This window comes from Denticeps clupeoides, chromosome 16, assembly GCF_900700375.1.
Source record: "Denticeps clupeoides chromosome 16, fDenClu1.1, whole genome shotgun sequence".
Taxonomy (NCBI): Eukaryota; Metazoa; Chordata; class Actinopteri; order Clupeiformes; family Denticipitidae; genus Denticeps; species Denticeps clupeoides.
The window spans coordinates 11,309,092-11,330,497 of record NC_041722.1 but is presented as its reverse complement, the minus strand read 5'-3'; the positions used below and the strand labels follow the sequence as shown (position 1 = coordinate 11,330,497).

Genomic DNA, 21,406 nt, shown 5'->3' with positions numbered 1-21,406 from the left:
ATACAGAATGCCCATTTCAAGCATTGAGTAAGTGAAGTCCCTGCATGTGCTGCCCTCTTTGTGTACATGGCATACCAGTTAACAGGGGCCTAAAAAGGTCTTTGTGAAGGTGAAGCAGAGGGTGGCACAAGGCTGCCAGTGAGTCAGTTGGAGAGAGTCATACCCAGTGAATCACTCGTATGCATCATCCTTTGTGATGTCCACCTCCTGCTGGAAAGCTTTTGTGTGAGCTGTGACTGCTGGATGCTCCTCATTTGTAGCTTTCAATATATGTCCTAGTTTTTGTCTGAATGTCATGAGTCATGGATGCATTTGGGTTAAGTAGTTATGCATTGCATGGTGCTTTCAAGGTAAAAAAAAATGCAACCTTTAGAACTTCTTGTTACAATGATTATTTATTAAATATTTTGAACACATTTTAAAAATTACACAATTCCATCATTCATGGTTGCCATTAGATTTTCAACTCTTAAATGGTTGTGTTGTCTTGAGGAATCCAACCTTTCGTTTCCATATCCGACACAAATTAGAATTCTTGCTGTGGTTGAGGCAAATCCAACCCTTGATGCAAACAAATGAATAAAGCATCTTGATATTTAATCTCACAGATTACCTTTATTTTCCTTCCAACTACAATTACAGCATGGTAACAGCAGAGCATTTTCTACTTTTTATTATTTTGAAGCTGGTGAACATATATATTTTTTGGTTCATTGCACCATGTACATGACAAACCTTCCCCTGCTGCCACTGTCATTTATTGTAAATAAACTTTAAAAAGTAAAACAAGCCTTGAGGAGAATTTGATTACAAAACAATAAAAAAATATATAAAAAACAAATCAACAGTAAGAGACCTTACACTACAACAATTGATTTTGGTGGTCTGCTTTGCCCCAACCTTATCTGCATAATTGCATCGCCCGGAAACATACAACAGGAGCAGAAAACATTAACAACTAAGACAATTTCTGACTTCTGTAGACATTTCTGACACCATATCTAGTTTATGGCTTTATTTATTTGTGTATTTTTCACTTTTGATATTAAATATTCCTTTTTTTTTGTACCCCGCAACATGCCTTATTCTGGATTATAAAAATTACCTGAACAAATCTGCTAGATTATCAGCATGCATAGTTGATTTTATTTTAGTTTTTATGTACAGTTTATGTACAGAGCTGGGCCTAGGACAGGGTGATCTATGTGTTTTTTTCTTTGACATTGTTTATTTACATATGTCGTTTGAAAAAGGCAGCTTCATATAGATTACACAACACATGCATGTTAAATAGGAAACAAACCAAATGTCTAATTGGAAAAAGGCATGTTAATTCGTACATGCATTCCATCTGAATGCTTTGTTCAGTAAAACAGTTTCAGCGCAGCTGGAAAGGTCCATTTACAATGACAACTGTGTCGTGACGTGAAACGTGAACACCAGTGAGCTCAGAGGACATGTACGATTCTGGTGGACATTATGCTCTTGCTCTCTGACCCTCCCCGTGTCTAACCCATCAACATGCACATGGTCCCTCTGCAAAAACAACACCTGGGCCATTACCATTTATCATGGAAGACATATTGACAAGGCCTATTGACCGTGATCTGCCATTAACTGGTTGCGTAGCATCACCAGGCCTCTAAACTAAGAGTTTATTTTTCCTGGTCAAAGTCTCAAGGATCATATGTGCTGTACTGTCAAAATGTATGCATGGAAGACATAGAAGACAAAGCAAAAGACTGAAACCGTAGCTTGCGGCTACCTTATTGCACCCAATGGAGGTAATATATTGCTAATCTTCCACTCAACTGTACAAAGATAAGACCCACGTATCGCGGTGTAATTAAGGTCAGTGTATGCAGCCATGGTGCGCAATCAAATGGGTGTGTGTTTCACACCAGCCCGGTGAGCTGTTTGCTCTGTGTGATGAACGAGGGGTGTGGGTGACCGTGCGTGTTAATACACCATCTCATAAAGCTTCTCCGTAACCTGGGTCACCGTGGCTAAGTGGCAGGGGGGCTAATCTCTCCAGAAACATGAGCCAGGGGTTACTCCACTCTTCTCACGTTCTTGATGAAGGTACCCTTCACCTCAAAGATGGGCCTCAAAACTCATGGGTCAAATTATAGAGTCAGATGTTTAAGGCTGCAAATGAAATGAAAAGAAAGGACAGGGCCATCAGAGGGGTAGCAATATAAGAAGTGATACGCATAACAGGATATATGCTGAACAGGATGGGCCCTGTTTTCACAATATCACACACAGCACAAAACAGGAAGCACAAACAACATTTTTGTGCTACTTTGATGGACGAAAAAACTGATTTTGGGCCATACTTCTTTAGAGGTTCTGAGCGTAAAAAGCAATAAATCAATCAGAGCAACATTTAAAATGTAGATATACATGATCTTTGGCACATTGCTATTATGATGCCGTATTTTCATGGAAAAGCAGTACAACATACAATATGTCCGTAATTAATTAGTATCTTTCAATTTTGGTGCCAGCGTTTCTAAAATCCAGCCACAGCATATTCAACAAACACCAGTCCTACAAGCATGAAACACATAAAAAAAATTATTTTGAGGACACTTGGTATGGTGACATCAGCACCATACCAAATGCACATCAGCAGGAATTTATTGGGCAAATGTGCTGTACATCACCTATTTCAATCTGGAGCATTAGTTTGCCTTTGCTTCTGAACCACAGAAGATAAAACGACGATACCTTCACAGTGAACAGCCCTCTAAAATATTAGCGTTTAATTTAGAATAACCGGATATGGCTCAACAGACACTGAAACGAGCTGTTCTCTCACTCCGTCCTTCTCTCTTTTTTTTCTCTCCCGTCTTTGTTCTCAGGGTGCCAGAGGGGGGATTTGTCGACCGTGGCGTTTCACTGCTCTAATACTGAGGGATTACATCCGTCTCCCAGCATGAATTGCTCAATGGCCGCCTGCCGGGCTCTGATCCAGACCCCTGTGATGACCCATCTCCTATTGTTCAGACACGGGGGGCCGTCTCTATCTCAAAAGAGCGCCAGTGCTCTTTTGAAAGAGCCAATGTTGTCCAGATCTTTCATGCTGTTGCTTTTGGCCACCTAAGACATAGTGGGTACTGGCCCCTTTTCATGCATATTTATAAATTGACCAAGTGTGAGTCGTTTATTTCGCCAAATAATCAATGTTTTTGGTGTCCGTAGGCGCCTGGTGCAGTTGAACTGTATTTCGTTCTGCGCTCCTCACTGAGCTGGAATGAAGGCCTAAATCAAGCTGTCAGATGGCAGACTGCGTGCCTAAATAGCAAAGGCCAAGCCAACTGTTATTTAGTCTCGGGGCGATTTGTTATTTTTATTTCAGTAAGTGGGAAAATGTTTTTTTCGAGAAGTACTCCCCTCTGCCACCACCTAACCCTGTCATTTGAATGGTGACATTACCAGAAGCGTTCAGCATGCTGTGCTGAGGTTCTGAGAAATGAGACTGCGTGGGTTACGGTCCTTGATATTATCATGTGCGGGGGAGGGCGAGTCAACTCGTTTTAGTAGAATTAATTGTGGATATTAAACTGGACCGCGCTCTGATGGGATTCAACAGCTTGGCCAATTTGTTGCATTTAGGACTGCTGGGCTAATCCCTTAAAATCTTGGACCCTGATCGCCTGAGGGGGGCGGTCTCCTCCCTGAACGGCCTGGAGATTGGCCTGATCAGCTCAGTCTGGTCAAAAGGTTGTTCTTCATTTTGCTCATTATCTCAGCAAGGCCTAAGCCAGGCCACTCTTCCATCTGGCCATCAGGGTGACACAACTCCTCACTTATTGCGTCCTGTTGGGTCTTGTCACCATAGGGCCATTTTTGTCTAGAATTAGAATCAATCAGATTTTATTTCTGTAGCACCTGTGCAGGTAGCAATACAAAGTGCTCAACAATGTATTGCAGGAAAAAAATTAAGTCAAGCATGCAATTATCAACAGTTATACATAACAATCTCGCTTAAATAAAATAAGATTCAAAAAGTACTCATTAAAATGCAAGGATGAATAGATATGTCTTAAAGTATTTCATTGTTTTGATACTTATAATCCAGAGCAGTTTTACATTTTTGACTAATTAATTATGTTCTAATTTAATATCAGGGATATTTTTTGTCCACTTTGTACATGATAATTGTACAATATACTGTTATGCAGATAAAGAGTTGAAAAAAGAGGCGTGTTGGTACTTAATAGACACTTTTAAATGTTTCTCTGTTAGATGCATCTTCCTTAGTAACTACCACCTTGTGGTAAATTGTGGTGAAATACTCCTTACAGGGTGAGCATCTGCCCAGCCCACTGCGCATCACCTTCACACCACCCAAACGAGTAATTTCTGTAAATGATCCATATTTGACCGCAAGTCTTGCGGCGTATCAAACTGAGGTCAAAGGGGAAAAGTGGGAATTTACAGTGTGAGTGTGATAATTTATATTCGTTTCTAACCCTGCTGCCCCCTCATTGTGGCTCCGGCTCTGTGGGTTGACAAATGGCTCTCAAAGCTGTGAGACGCTCCTTCATTACCGCACCAACCCGCTTTGCTTAATCTAAAACAAGCTTTTCTGCGGCCCCACCCCCCCCACCTCGCTCCCTTACTGCGGAGATTGATGAAGCGCTCGGCCCTAGACAGCTTGCAAATGCCTGGACAGAGAGTGAGGGACAGGAGCCGCGGCCTGATTAAATGGAGTGGCGATGCGCGTGGGAGAAGCTAAAGACGGAGTGGAGGAGTGCTGCATGACCCGAGCACGGTGCGAAACGGCACAACTCCCACTCGCCCGCGCTCCTCCCCTTCATCCCTCCCTCTGACCTATCCATCATTTTAATATACCTCCGCTCCGGCCCTCTGGGTAATATATATTTGACCTGTGATTACGCTAACAGCTTATTGTTTGTGCACAGAACAATCCCATTATGTTGCATGTCTGTATACATATTTGTTGTTTAGATAAGGGCGTTTTATTTATTTATTTATTTTTATTTTTTTTTATGTACCTCATCTTCGTACAGTGGGGTTGGCACTCATTCTGCAATTCATACATTTTCTTTGATGCTGTAGCTCAAGGCTGGCTCCTTGTCTTAGATTTAAAAAAAAAAGTATAATAATAAATAATTTTCACAATCTCTTTGGCTCATGCACATCACGGTGTTTGTTTCGTTTAATTTCCTGAGAGGAGCTTTTGCCGCAAGATCAACAGCATCTCAACATGTTGCCTTTTAACATGTCACACGTCGCCCGCCCCTGACGGATTTATCCTTTAATATGTCTGCCTTCCAATCTGCATTTACTTATCAGTGCAAAAGCAGGTAGTGCTCCAGACGGAAATGCTCGTTTGATGTGGCATTTATAGGCATGATGACCAAAGGAAATAAAATAAATGCATACATCAAAAGAAATCCATGGCTTCAAATAAATAAATAAATAAATAAATAAATAAATAAATAAATAAATAAATAAATAAATAAATAAATAGAAAGCTGCACAAACAACGTAAAAGGCGATATTTGAATGCATTTTCTTGACACTGGCAGGGGGAGAATATTCTGTTTTTGCCACACAGTTTCAAAGCTCCACTGCATGACTGCATAAACTGTATTAACTCACAATGATGATACAAGATCAGGGTGACATTATGGATTTTACACATTTCTGTTGTTCCAGAACTCTGGTACTATATGGATATAAAAATACACATTTCAATAGCAGCAAATTATTGTAATTAATTGACAAAAGATGTAATTGTTTTAATAAAGACATTGTAATAAGAAAAATGAGGAGAATGCTGAATGAATGTATAATACTACCTCAGACAATGCTGCATAGGTGAGCCATGCTATGTAGGTACTGCTTTTCATTTTTGGTTGGCTGGTTTTGCACATTTCAGAACAAAAAATCTGCACTGTAGTTTTTCCTGCAGGCTGCAGTGAGCAGCAGCTGCATTAGCTGGGGATAAGAAGCTCAGTGAAGTGGAAGGACACCGGGTATTTACACGCTGGCCATAACATCTGCTTCCCTTTAGCCCACTGTCTCATTAGTGAAGCAGCTGCCAGGAGCCGAGGGCCGGAGGGGCCGGGCAGAGGTGGAGATGAGCGGCACGATCGCCACAGCCCCACTTTCACATGGACCTTTTGTACAGGCCGTGCACGGGCAGAGCTAAAAGGAAGCGCCCCCTTCGCCGAGCTCTGCATGGATGCAGCCCCGGCCCATCGGCCAAAAGCTGCCAGTGGCCCTGGCAGCCAGCGTTGACTCGCTGAGATGCGTAAATCCCTCTGACACCAGATAAATAGACCAGTTTCTGGCAGGTCGCCCCGCACCACTTAATAGAACTGCCCTGCGTCACTGTTTCTTTTATACTGGGGGGTTGGGGGTTCAAGAGCTGAACAGATAATGAGATCCCATTGACACATCTGACAACCTTACTATGCACATATATTATTTTTATCGGGGCTACGTGTACAGATGGTATGTTAAAAAGAAACTCTTGGCAGCAATTTAATGCTGGATTCTGTTACCTTAAACTGGTGACTGCCTCTAGTTTACCCAGAATGCCCCATCGTCCTAGCCCATCTCAGCGTGCAGAATGGCCCTCGCCACAGCCCTACGTTTTATACAAACCCACATTTACATATGTACAATGGAATCAGTCCCCTGTGTTTCACGTGTCTCCTGCTCTCCTTGTGAAGCTCCAGGCTCATGCAGCAAAGGTGCGGCCAGGCTGGATTCTCTGGGAATGCGTGGAGAAGAGGTAGAGGAGGATGCAGAGGAAGAGGCTTTTTCGGGGAGGTCCTTTGTTTTGCGTGCATTTCATGCAGAGGTTCCACGCTCGTCTCGCCAACCTGAGCCACTTAGCTGCACAGGCCCATTCGTGGTAAAACGTCATTTCTTTTTTTTTTTTTTTTCAACGCTGTCGACAGTTCAGGGGGAAGAAGTATGAAAGGACAAAAGGAAGAAACATCCTGGCCGAGGTGATCTGATTTTTCACCATTTTCCAGCCCAGCAGCCATGTTTGGAGTCTTTCGGAGTCTGTGGAGTCTCATGGCCAGGAGTGCTTTATTGGATTTGGGCAGAAACAGGTCCAAGATCATTCGCCTAGAGCTAATCCAGGATAAAAGGCCCTCCCAGAGAGCAAAACAGGCCACCGGTGGCCACAAGCCGTACAACGTAACACAATCATGGAGGGAGAAAAGTCTGCCAGAGAGGAAGAAAAAGGAAAACAAGGGGATTCCGGTCCAAAGGTGTGGATTAAGTGTCCAAGAGCCGGGACTCACAAAGGACTATATGGCTGCATTTAAGATTCGTTTATCCTTGATATAATATCCGCCTGCCCAATTCTTCTCCACCTTTCGTCGACTCAGTCACTCAGTGCAGCTGTCACAAAATTGGAGATATAAAAACGTCCTGTATATATAAATTACACTGCATATAATAAGCATTTATGGAACCTACTTGGTCTTATTTGTAATATTATTCTTGGACAGTCGCATGGAAAACATGTCACATGTCTATTTGCAAATAGAGTGAAATGAATAATAACTCAGACTTCCAGATATTTACATGACCGCAGGTTTTGGTCTAAGGAGAATGGCTCTGGGAATTTGCACTATGTCTTATTTGTCCATGCTCTTTGTACATTACACGCTTTCTGGGGTTTATATTCTGGACGGCGACTAGCTTTGTTATTATTCAACACAAAAAGTAATGCTGAAGAGACGATACTCATTCACTAAAAGGGGGGGGAATGCAGGGTGGAGGGAGGATACTCTGCTTTCAGGTGGGCGTCGGTGATGCTTACGATGGAGAAACGCTGACAGAAATGTGAATGATTGTATTTACAGTCAAGGAAGACTGTAGAGGTCAGTCTTCGTAATGGTGTTTCCCCTTCGGGTGTGGAGTCCCATTCATTTCGACAACATGCACGGATGGGTCTCAGATGACGGTAAAACAGTACTTTCAGTCCTCTGTTCTGATGTCTGTCGATTAACATTTTGGATTTTTTTTTTCTTTTCATTTCTAGAAAAAAGGAGGGAAGAAGCTGAGCAGGAAAGGCTGTGAAGAATACCGCTGGGAGCCAGAGGAAGGGGGTCTCTCTTCGCTTCTCTTTGTATCTTCTTCATCAAGTTTGTTGTTGAAACGTTGTGCTTTGTGGGAAGCCCTGTGCCGTAATTCTGCTCTGCGCTCCGTTGGCACTTCATCTGTTGAGACAGACAGAGGGAAAGGGAGAGAGAGAGAGAAGAGGGGTTTAGAATACGTGACTCATAATGCCCATCTGCGGGTTCCCTCAGCGTGTGAGAGAGTGAGAGAAAAAAGAAGTGGCCTTCATCAGAACTTCCACTGGTCCTTGCCCAGGTGTCTCAATGTTCTTTTTTTTTTTTTTAATTGGCTTCCCTAGTTCAGGAGAAAACAGTGACAAAGATGGTCCTCTGCTTCATGGCATTGCTATGTGATAGTGATTTTTCACTTTCAATTAAATTCATGCTCCTGTGGCAGGGAAGCCTGTGCTCCACATTGGTTGTTTTATGTTTCCAACCGTAGACCTGCTCCACAAATGCATCTTGCATGGTTCAGTGACACAGCACTACTAAGATTACACAGCAACTGCCTACTGGAAACAGCAATAAAAATACATTAAAAAGAGGAAATGATGCATGCGCGCCGTTAAAGTACAGAACCGACAACTGGACCCTAATCTCGCCCTGCAGCAAGCAACACTTTACCAAAAAATTAAACACGACAAGGCCTTGAGTATTTATGTTTTTCTTTCTTTTTTTATGTTTCACCCCACAGGTAGAACTGGAGGTTTGAGGGACGACAGCTGGCTGACTCACCGGCCCTTTCCCTCATATGCATGTGGGTGGGCCATTAGGCACAAAGTGCATTTCTGCTTGCCATATATGAGTGGTGCTGGGAAGTCAAACACACACCACAGTCAAGAACACAAGTGGGCACAAGAAAAATGCTCATAGTCTGATGTAATCTTTGCCTGCCAAGGCTTTGGTTGCAGCTCTCCGTCATCTGAAACTTGATTGGACGCATTATGTATGGTTGTAGGTCTTTCCGGATGTTTTTGTCTAGCAGAGAGACGTTTCCTACCCATTAAGACCAAACACATAAAAGGTTTAGGTTTCTGGTTTAACAGAGCAGAGCAAACCAGTTAAGCATTAAAGTTGATGTCAACTGGACATGTCTGGATACATTTTTTGAAGGTAATGAATTTGCGCCAAGTGTAAAAGTGTGGATTTCAGCATGCATGACTTTCCAGTGGTGGAGAAAGGGTTTCTAAAAAGGTGCACAGATTCTAAAAAAAAAAGGGTGGTATGTAAAATAATAAGAGTCAATTTCCTGGTCCTTATCTCTTAAAAAAAAAAAAAAGCTGAAACCTCTCAGCTTCCAAACATGAAGAGCGTTGTACTCCTTTGACAGCAAACGATGTAGCAGCTCACTGATATAATTTTTCCAATTAGTGTGTGTGAGTATAATGATTCAGTTGTCTTAGGTGTAGTGCAATCATGGGTCATGATTCAGCATTCAAATCATCAGTGGGAGGCTGGTAATTTGAAGGCGGTGTTATCCCCTACATGTATACATGTTCATTTAAATGACCTCGCCAAGGGGGACTTACAGTTAAATGAAGTCCGTACATGCGCTATTTGTCATCTTCATTCCCATAACATGCAGTTTTTAAGGCCTTTCAGAATCTCCATTATTGTTGGGGCAATGTGTTAAGAATAAATTGGTAATTTAATTAAGGCAATGTTCTATTCAGCCTACATAGAGAAAATACCCTAGAAGCCAGAGAAGGTGTTGGATAAGGGTTGGGTACATTTTATGGTTCCAATATATATTTCATGGTTATCACATTAGAATTCAACTAAATAAATGCAGTAAAGAGGTCACTATTTAGGTCACTAATAAAGCGTGGCTGACATTCTGAACAGTTGGGCACAAACGAATAAGAGGTGTGTTTGGGGGAAAAAAATCAAGTTTTTAGTTTACGTTGCTCACAAACGTCCCGGAAGCATCCATATTTTTATGCATAAATTGTTGTTTTACTCAATGTGTGGATGCATCACTGTTCCTAATCGTGATGTGTTAATGCCTCAAAAAGCATAAAGTTCCATCCCGCACAACATGGATGCCGAGCTTTTGTCTGCTCTCCCTGTTGACCTCCCAGCCTCCCTTGATGCTGGGCATGACTCATGTTTACAAACAGAATGCCCCCCCCCCCCCCCCCCACACACACACACACACACACACACACACGGGTGGTCCACCCTTACACACAGGCTCACAGCTGAGGGCTTCTCGCGGGGCACCAATTATCCAGCTGCGCCCTCAGACCTCGCTGTCTGTTCTGGGCCCGTGCTGCCAAAGCAGGGAACGGGGGAACATCACATGCCGTTCTGCTGAGGACACGGGACTGTGTTGCGTCTTCAGCTCCACGCTTTGTGTTCAAGGATTCAGGATGAAAAATTCACAGGGTTCAGCGGATTGCTGTTATGAAAGGTGCCAATTGGCTCACACCAATTTTACAAATATCCTGAACAGACCATGGCGTGACAGACAGAAACACTGAAAAGAGACTGTGGCACACAACTTTGGTAAACTTTGCAGAAAAATGTTGGCTTATTAAAAAATGACAATTAGACGTGATGACAATTAGAAAAGTGCTGGTCATGTGATAATATATCAAAAATATATCATGTAATATTGATGATGAATAAAAAACAAGACTAAATATGGTTTACAAGATATAAACTGTACTAACTATACTACTATACAAAAAATATACTCTCTTAATTTTCGTTGACCAAAATGAGACGAGACGTTTTTTCCTCTTGTTTAATCACTATATTACATCACGGTTTCTGTTTCCTGTATCTCCCATCTGGTCACACGGACGACGTCACTTCCGCAGTCACAGCAGGATAGTTATGATGGTTTAGTGAACGGCTGGCAGAAAATGATAAGCGATCTTTGGACGCACTTTCTTTACAATGGAGAGGAAAAAACTGAATGTGTGGTCTCTCGAATAGATTATCTAGAGTATTCTCGAGTCTATAAGGTAATAATAATATGATAATAAGATAACCTTGTTTTGACTGGGTTTGACTAAAATTAAATGTTTTTGTCTGTTCTATTAGGTACTATATTGAAATAAATTGCATTACCAAAAAACTGATTGTTTTTTCATCAATTCTTATTGATTAAAATGAATAGACACTAATAACTGCTATAGATGTGCCCATGGTTGTGTTGTGTTATAGCTAACTGAATCTGGACTCCTCGTGTTGGTGTGAGTTTCTTCCAGGTTCTCTGGTTTCCTCCCACAGACTAAAGGTGGATTGGTGACTCTATAATCTGTGAGTCAATGGTTTGTGACTGATATGCGTGCCCTGTGGTCGGCTGGCATCCCAGGACATGGGTTCAGACCAATGTCCTAATATGGATCAAGTGGACAGTGGGTGAGGGATGATATGGAATATTTTGACTTTCAATGTTGAAGGTGATCATCATCAATTCCGATTCATAAACTGAAAGGAGAATGGATGAGATTAGGATGAATGCGATCCACCCTGAATGCTGAAGAGCATACAAGGGAAAGACAAGTCTCATTCATGCATCACTGAATGGAAATAGCCAATATAATCTGAACTATTACCTACTAGTGGAATGTAAACTGTGAAGAAAGTGATCTATTCCAATAAATCTGCCACAACACACAAGCCTACTATGCCTTAAACAGTATATGACCTCAGGGTTGGAGGTGTCCCACAGTCCCTGGCTGAACTCTGATCAGTCTGTTACTTGATGCTCTTTGTATCTGATGATGTCCCAAGTGAGGAACTTCACACTTCTACTCTCACAACCTGATAATGTTAAAGTAACCCTGCAAAGTGACCTCTGGACAGAGAGTGAGCCGCGACCAAGCCGCTAGGTTGTCGTCGTGGAGGCAGGAGGATGAAGGGGTCTGTCAAACCCTCTAACCTGGGCTCTAAGCATCTGAGCCCACTGGCTCATCAATAATTGATGGTGCCAAACCAATCAGAACAATTTGCTCCCCACAGCGGAGTGCTAGAGCCGGCTCCAACTGGTTTAATCATTAATGAGGCAATTAGCTGAAATGGTTACACCTGGGCTGAGTAGTTTGCGGAGGGTCTGCTTGTCTGATGCCCCACCGCTAGATCCTGTGATATCAGCTGTCACGAATGCTCGACGGGTCAACGGCTGACGGAGACGGGATGTGTGAGACGACTCACTCGGAACCTGGCTGTTTTAGTGGTGGGCACGATGGGAGAATTTGTGCAGCGCCGGAGGACATTACTGAGGTGCAGGGACAACGTTCTGCCGAATGGCTGCTGAAGTGGCCTCGAGGAACAAAAACGCAAACCCTTTTATCCAAAGCATCCGCATGAGGAATAACAGTTAAGCAGTAGGGCTGAAGGGAATGAGGAAACAAATATGAGTGAAGGTTGATCTTCAGAGGAGGAGATGAGTCTTCAAGTGTTTTGTGTGGCATGTGGGCGAAGGAGCTGTTCTGATGGTTGTGGGATGCTCATTACACCTTTCCACTGGTGGCAGCATGGCGGGTAAGGGAGCGAAATCGTATCCGATGGGTTGCCTGCTCAAATCCCGAACCACCAATGTGCCACTGAGGTTCCCTTGAGCAAGTTACCGTCCCCACGCACTGCTCCCCGGGCGCCTTTCATGGCTGCCCACTGCTCACTAAGATTAATGGGTTAAATGAGGACAAATTTGGTTGTGTGTGTCACAATGATTTCACTTTGGTGAGCATAAGCAAGATCAGCCTAGACTGATTCCATGGTTCCTCAAAACCCCAATTAACGCAACTTTTATTATCATAGCAAATTAATGGTGGCGTCAGAATAGATCTTGAATGTGCTTATGGTAAATGACTCAACACCAGGAAGAGCTGTACTAAAAATATACAATGAAGCAGATAGCACCCCCAGGACGGGGAGAGTTTTGTGCTCCATTTTTGAAGCTTCCCGATCCAGCATTGACGTTTTTAGAAAGAAATCAAAGTCCTACAGGAACCCGTCACAAAGAGCTTCCGACTGTTGGAAACATTTTATTGATGATCAATTTACCCTTTTATTTTATTTTTTTGGTGGACAGGGACCAGAGGCCAGACCTTACAGTATTCTCTCACTGCAAGGTGTATGGATCCTCTGTCGCGTTCACGTCTCTATTTCTTACACACACACACAGAAACAATAACCGAGATTGTGAATCTGAAGCCTGCCATTGAGACAGAAAGTGGAAAGCGTAAGGATGCAGCGGAAATATATCCAAGCGGAACCGTTTGGGACAGGCTGGTGTGCTGCTTTATCCTGGTCTCAGCACAAAGCTTGTGTGGTAATCCATCACATCCTTATTCCTTTCGTTTTTTTTGTTTGTTACTGATGTCTGGCTTTCATCACGTGTACATGGTTGTTGTGAAGGGTGTAAATTTTTTCTGCTTTGTATGTTCTGCGGTCCCTGTTAGGGGCCGGTAGTGCCTTTATCACACCTCACTGAATGGGGTGCTCATTGCTGTTCTGATCTGAATCTGTTATTTCTAATATGCCACAGTAGACACACATACATGGTTTTGGTCATGAGACGTCACTCCTTTGGTAACAGAACATTGGCATGTTACAGTCTGTAGAACACACTGGAACACACATGACTACCAAGTCATTTCAAAAGGGACGGGTTTGACTCAGTGACACATTTGAGTTTAGTAACGATACCGCAGAAAGTTTAATGGTCGAACAATAAATTGCTCACTCCCCTTTTTGACAAGCTTCCTCCCCTCCCCAAACCTTTCCCAGCTTTCTAATCACCCTAATGCAGCTCCAGGTTCAATATACTGCAGTGACAGTTGGAATGGAAATGGCCTGCGTGTGTGATTGTGTGTGTGTGTGTGTGGGGTTGGGGTGGTTTATGGTAGGGTGGCGCACGCACGTGCAGGGCCTACGTGCAGGGCCTACGTGCAACACCGCTGCTGATAAGGCGTATGATTCAGCCAGGTTTCTCGTGCTTTCAAATGATCTTCACCTCGACCACAGATAGGGCTGCTGATCACGTCGACAGCTTTCCCATGCGCCTGCGAGAGGCCGTGGGTGTTCCACTCAGCCTTGAGATTTCGGTCAAAGCGGCCATTTGCATAAGTCACCCCTGCACTTCAGCATTGTTACTGCTGACAGATTATTTAGTCATTATGACAGTAAAGCAGGTTTCTGAGGAAGTCGGTACCGTTACTCTGACCACATGATATGAAATGCATATTCTTGTGACGGGTTCCTGTAGGACTTTTTGATGTATTCACTTTATACAAAGGATTCAAGTTCTATTTGTTTTATAATTACTACAATGTTATTATGTTTCCAGTGGCTGCCTTTTATTAATAAAATTTATTACAAAGGCTCTGCTCATACAATCCACAAAGCATATATTTACTCTAGGTATACATTCTTTTTTATGATATTTTCTTTTATCTCACATCTTGATTTACGTTGCGGGTAAAAGGGGAGGCAATTATCTTGCAATTGATTGGACGCTCGGCCCACCTCGATGGTTGGTATTGACAAGTGTGACGATATCACAGAGACAGATACTGTATGTTTAATGATCACTATTCAGTTTTATGGGCCTCTTTGGACCAGATACTCAATAAATATTTGCTTTGAGGATATTTGCAATCCGACTTCTGCTTGCTACATAAAAACAGAAAGAACTACTACCTATGTTCATTGAGATAAGCATGTAATTAAAATTGTAAATCAATATTTATTAGGAGGCCCAGAGAAATCAATGGGAAAAGCAGTAGTGTGTCTGATGAAGGCCGGTGCATGCATGAATGATACCGCTGCATGTAGAGGACCTTACTCTACCTCCTGAATGTAAACTGCGCAAAGCTATATGCAGTTTTGTGATTCTATATGCAAATTTGTCTGTAGGTTTGGCCTAAATATAAATTAAAAGCTTTATTAATTCAAATGAATTAAGTTTCAAATGCTAAAACTGCCTTTTTTACTTATTTTTTACATGATATCTTTTGATTACAGATCAGGGCTCCACAGACTCCCCCACCCCCACCCCCGACGTCCTGACAAGAGTCTGAAGGTGAGGTAAATTCACCATTCACCGTCTTCCGCTGTCCAATCGAGGAGGCTAGGAATAACCACGCTGCCGTTACAGTCGGTGGGGCATAAAAATGCTCTTGGGCGGCTTCAGATAAGGCTTGGAGCAGGGAGGCTGTCAGTGGTGTCAGTGAGCCGTACGGCACTAAAACAAATCTACAAATCTCGGCTGCGCTTGGGTCATGCACGGTGTGCTTTTCAAGCTGCCTCAGTACACGGTCGGCACGTGCGCACACACACACACACACACACACACACACACACACACACACACACAGTGTTATATCACTACTGTAGATAAGATAAAAATATGTGTGAGACACATAATATATTCTGTTTGTAATAATTCAAATTAACATAAACTGCCATGATAAAAATGGTGTATCATGCTTGTGTACCATGAAAGTAGTCCTTGTGTCCTATTATGACAATCTGGGGAGGTGAGGGCAGAAAAACATTTTTTGATTTTGCTAATTTCCAATCACCTTTAAATAACTAGTGTGTAATGCTATCATGATACCGTGTTGACCTGGTAAACAAAACTGATTTAGGTGGACAGCATAAAGTGAGGTGAAAAGTGTGCCTTTGATTGTAAAAATAGAGGCACGTATATTCCAGGTAATCACATGTCCACAAGTAGAGCAAATCACACACACACAGACACACACATCAAAACCGATGAATTTACCACAGCTGCACAAAACAAGCGAAATGTAGTCGGGACCTTGACCATTCAATGCATGTAGCGTGTTTTTAACACTTACACACACACACACACACACACACACACACTCCTCTTTCCACAGCACATGGCCTGCACATCACTTGTCATGAAAAACAGTAGCTGTTGAAAACTTAATGGAACATTTGTTTTATTGTTTAAAAATTGCTTTACACTTAACAGGCCCCAGAAAACATCAGTGGGCCTCAGTTATACATTAAAAATGAAGTTATGAGCTGTGGGCTAAATTATTGATGCTGGCAGGGAAAATTGCCCCACGCTGCCAATGTGTCACTACATTTTTGCTGATGTTTCATCCTGTATTGATAATTTTTCATCTAAAAGGTCCATAAAGTCTTGATCTGTGAAAGATGGCAAGTGGCACAGGAAAACCTGGCATAAGCAGAACTGAGATGTGCGGAAGGAGCGTGTGCGCATCTGCACACGTGTTAATATTCTACACGAAAACAGGCAATTCAAATTTGTGCGTCCATGGATTTGCATCTGTAGCTTCGTGCTCGAGGCGCAGGGGTTCCACGATCACTTCCTGACCTGATCACACTTTTCATGTTGCATCACTTCCTGCCCTGCTGTTACATGGGTGTGTGGGAAAAAAAAAAAGTTTGGGTGCAGCTACTGGATGTGGGCTGTGCTTGAGTCTGGTCAGGGCGGCGGGGCCGTCCCCTCAGTCGGCACGGATGTAACACTTCCTGCAATGCAAACGACGGTGGTAAAACTGCAGCGAGAGAGAGAGAGACAGTGAGCCGTACGACTCTAATCTTACATCAGTTGAGAAGCAGCGTTATGGTAAATAAAATGTCCTCCGACGCCATTTTCAAGAAGCAACGATCATCGACTCACACTTTTAACATGTCAAACACGCGCACGTGCAAGCACAGCCATGTGTACACGAGCACGCGTCAATCAATAGCGGCACATCCATGCAGCGGAGCTGCTCGGAATTGTGGCGCGGCCAATGGAAATGACACTCCGTGGAAAGTTGAAGACTCTCTGGCCGCCGCCGCTGCAGCAGGAACGGCCTCCTCCGTTCTGCAGGGTGCAAGGTTAATGGAACAGAATACTCAGGTCGCCCGGAAAATTCCGAACGACCTTCCGCTTATCAGTGGCTCTTGGTGCACGCTCTCTTTACTCAACCTGCACCCCGAGCGATATCCACTGGCGATACACACAACATATAAACAGAACCAACAGCACAGCAAAATCAAGATCTTAGGTGGGAATCTGTGCAATACTGACTCCATGTTCTAAATAAAAGCTCAGCATGTAAACACTTCCGTGGGCCTGTGCAATATGCACAATATGCTAAGTATATTTATATCGCTCTCGAAATGCTGTTTACAATGCACTACCCAGGTTTCTGAGTGGAAATTTCCAGAAAACAAGTTTGAGGAAGGAAAAACTTTAAACTGCCCTGCATCTTCCCTAATTGTCAGAGGTATTTTCAGAACGGCAGACTGATTCTGTTCATCGAGGCCAATTTACTGTTACTCACGCCACAGCCAAGACATGGCTTGCCCAATTGTATCAAAGTATTTATAGCTCCAGCCACAGTGATGACCGCTGTGCCACCCTTTTTCCGTTTTTGACAATTTGTGCTGACTGGAAAGGACATTGAGGATGTTGCATTAAATGCATTTAATGCAAGAATGATGAAAAGAAAAACAAGCAAAATGTTTTTTAAAAAAGCTTTCTGAAAGCCCACAAAAATGACTTGACGCCAGTGTGCAAGTCTCATGAATTTCATAATTACACCCTACACATGCCAGGCTCTTTCCAAGATACTAATACAAGATACGGGCTGTTTATGCGTTGGTTGCAGGCCAGATGTATTTCAAGAAGTAGAAATGGCACATTTCCATCCACCAGGACATGCATGCAGCGGTTGTGCGTTTAGGAAATTTTGAGTATACTTGCTAAAGCATTTCCATTGCATTTGCAGCGCTACTGTGCTTGTGGTCTGGCAGTTAGACTCCTAATGGAAATTTGGATAGAATCAAAATAGGAGTCATCTAAAAATAAAAAAAGCCTATATATATATATATATATATATATATATATTTTTTTTTAATCTGAAGCTGATTCCACATGTAAACAATTACGCCACATCAAGTACTGATTTGCTCATAGTATCATATTCAAATGTCTGCTCTGGATTCTGAAACACGCTGTGGTTTGTGTAAAAATGGGATGTTAACATGTGAAGATGCTTAAGCACTTGATGACATGTTGTCCAAACAAACGCTATGAATAGAAGGCCTCTAGATGGAATACTAACCACTTGGAATACATTTTGAAGAGGGAGCCCTTATGCTGCTATTTGTTTGTGTAAGATGGGACGTCGCAGAGCCATGACATTTCTGTGTCTTTGTTGTGCATGGAGATTCAACACCTCCGTTTTGGCATGTCTTTGTCGAGCGGCATTGCAACATTTGCCGGTCCTCCCCCGAGCCAAACGTGTGAGGTGTCGGCCGTCGGGACCGCATACTGTCTTTGTCTTCCCCAGACGGGAGGCACCGAGGGCGTGACGTCAGAAACAACAGGTTCTGATTTGTCTGTGACAGCTTCCTGTAGGCCAGGAGTATAAAGTTCTGTTCACATGTGGGGAAGAGACTTTTCTTTCTTTCTCAGCTGTTTTTCCATCGGAAGCCTTCCGGCTTTTCGAGTCTTTTCTCTCCTCCCATTTATCTCCTGGATCAGGTGATGTCTCTGAAACTTGGTTTAGGCTGTGCTGTCCTTTTCTATCTTTTTCTCTGGAACATTGGTACCTTTTTACATAGAATATTCACATGTAACTGCAATAATTATTTACCGGTGTTAATAAATTAGAAACTGTTCATCTTTTAACCTCTATTGTGTCATGCCTCTTACTGCCAGGAAACATCAAGTTGGAGTGGTTTGAATACAGTTCTTTGTGTGTAGAGAGAGAGAGTTTTTTTACTCTGTTCTCCCCAGTTTTACATTTGTTTCAGTTAAAGGGGTATCATGTGCAGAGGTTTGCACCTTATTAATGGGCTTTATGTGCCGATTCTTATTCACTTTTGATTGATTTTAAACATGCATTTTAAAAAGAAAGAGAACAGGGAGGTTGGAGAACAGACAGCATCAGGCTGAAGTGGTGAAACAGTTACAATCCGTTTGAACACACTACATGTCCTCGGCTGAGCTCCAAGGTCATGACTATACCTACCTCTGTGTTACAGCACCTATGCCCATGGGAGGGCTTTGCTGATGTGAAAAACGTGGTTTTTACTCAAATGATCCAGAACCAACTCTTAATGCTGTTGCTTGTGGTGCATTCTCTATATTTTTTTGTTATTCAAGAGGACCAGTGTAATGATGAATATCAGATGTTGAGAAATAAATATCTATTATGAACCATTTTTCCATTGCACAATTGTTCATTGCATATTAGTGTTCCCTGCTGATCATTACACATTATATAGGAAACATAGTTATAACTAAATTTAAAATGTAAAAATTCCAAAAATTGAAATGCAAAGATGGGAAAAGAATCACAACTGGTTAGTATCTGTTTTTTATATTGCATACATCAGCATTTATTGCATACATTAAAATGCTGTCATCTCTTGTTTTCCTTTTTTTTAGCCTGTATTACTGTAAATTAATCATGGTGGCTTGTGTCATGGTGACAGTGTTAACCTTTCCATGCCTGCTTTTTTTTTTATCTCCTTCCTGTGCCACCTTCTCATTGCCGCCAGACAGGAACTTTGCTCCGCTCATCATGCACAGCATCTCGCTTGTGGGTGGAATCGATAGCTGATCTATCGCTGTGCTTCCATGCGCACGCACACACACACACACACACACACACACACACACACCTCACAGTATCTTTGGACATGGGGTTAGGGTTCCCGTACCCATTTTTGCAACCACACCCCAGGGCCAACAGGTGTGCTAAAGTGTGACAGTACTGTAATCTCGAGCATACCTCTGCCGTTACTGGACGCTCTTTAATTACAAGGGCCGCGCCGGTTTTTTCTTTATAGCGGAGCGGCTAATCGCACCCGCAGAAACGTACCTCGGGGCCGAAAACCTGCAGAGTAATTATAGTGCATTATCTTGGAGAAATCGCTCACCGCTACATTTTAATCCGGCTGCTGAGAATTTTTTTTTATTTTTTAATTCATGTTGTGAGGAGAACCACATGGCTGAGGCGTGAGCACGTAGCATTTCTCATTCTGTCGTAGGCTGCGACCAGCTGGTCCCAATAAAGTTTTTTTTTTTTTTTGAATCAACAGCTGTCAGAAATAAACTACAGCAGTCACTTAACTCCTAAACGACCAGTTTCCTTTTTGGTTGTGAAATATTTCGTCCAATATTCTCAAACCGAGTGACAGAATTGCCCATTAGCACTTAGCCTGGCAATGAAGGCATGATTTAGCAATCTTTTTCCCTACAGCTCTTGAGTCTAAGGTCTGGCCCCACCTCTGGCCTCTGCTCTTCCTCTTGGGCCTTCCCTATCTGTCTCGCTCTGGTTTCCAGTGTCTCTTTCCCTCCGTCCCTCCCTCTTTCCCTGGTGATTGACGAGTCGGTCGTCTCAGTCAATCTGTTAGCGGATGACTTTTTTACAGCACACGCAATGCACTGATGGTGAGCATCACTCAACCACTGAAATGTCCAACTGTCAATGAGAGCGGGGGGGCAGAAGAAAGAAAGAAAGAATGCTTGTTGTGGTAAAGTGGACCCATCTGTTCAGCTCTGGCCACCTATCGAAGTCCTCCATCTCTACATCTCCATTTTCTCTAGGTCCGGATTAATGACTCCTGCAGGTTCATAACTCACTCAGGACGTCTGCGGGAGACAAATCCACAGGAGATGCCCACTCACTCACCTCCCCATCAACAGCATGAGTCTACAGAACTACAGCAGGTAACAAATCACTTGGAACACAGACGACCCTACACTTATGTATATTAGTAAGTATAAATGCAATATAGATAATAATAGCAATTTATCAGTTAGCTATACTGACAGTATACTGACCAGTGTACTGACTGAACAGTACTGGTTATTTTATTACGGCAAAATCAAAGCAGTTCAAGAGGTGCAGCGCTTGTGGGACGTTCTGGAAGGTAAAAGACTGGACCTGTCAAATGTGGTCTAATGAAGGAAAACCAGTGGAACAGTGACAGTGTCATGGGCAGCCAAGGCTCACTGTCCCATGTTGTCCACTCCAATAGAGAGTTACTGAAGATCACATGGCTAAAAAGTCCATGCTGGTTTTGATTGAAAGTTGTCAGAATGCACAGTGCAATGGGTTGTGTAGCTGCAGACCACCACCAAAAACTCCTGTTAATGGCCATGTGAGGCTCAGAATGGGACCACAGAGTAATGGAAGAAGGTTTCCTGGTGTTTCTTTTATGTCACATGGAAGGCCAGATGTATGTGCAAAAGTGGGATCGACACAATTTCATGAGGGTGGTCATAATGTTCAGGCCTGTGTATGTTGCTTTATAATTAT

The 21,406-nt window shown here is 42.8% G+C and overlaps 1 protein-coding gene across 3 annotated transcripts in view; it reads right to left on the bottom strand.

The window, feature by feature from the left end:
* Positions 1-550: 550 nt before the first annotated feature.
* Positions 551-21,406, bottom strand: part of mafa (MAF bZIP transcription factor a) — an 81,195-nt gene continuing 60,339 nt past the window's right edge. For 2 of the 3 annotated variants that reach the window (XM_028956609.1, XM_028956612.1), the window contains one exon: positions 551-8,225. Coding sequence is in view for 1 of the 3 variants with exons in the window: in XM_028956612.1 (XP_028812445.1) it covers positions 8,222-8,225 (4 nt within the window). In the remaining 2 variants the exon portion in view is untranslated. Of the gene's footprint in view, positions 8,226-16,144; positions 16,611-21,406 lie in introns of those variants that run through there. The other variant, XM_028956611.1, reaches the window with a different exon arrangement.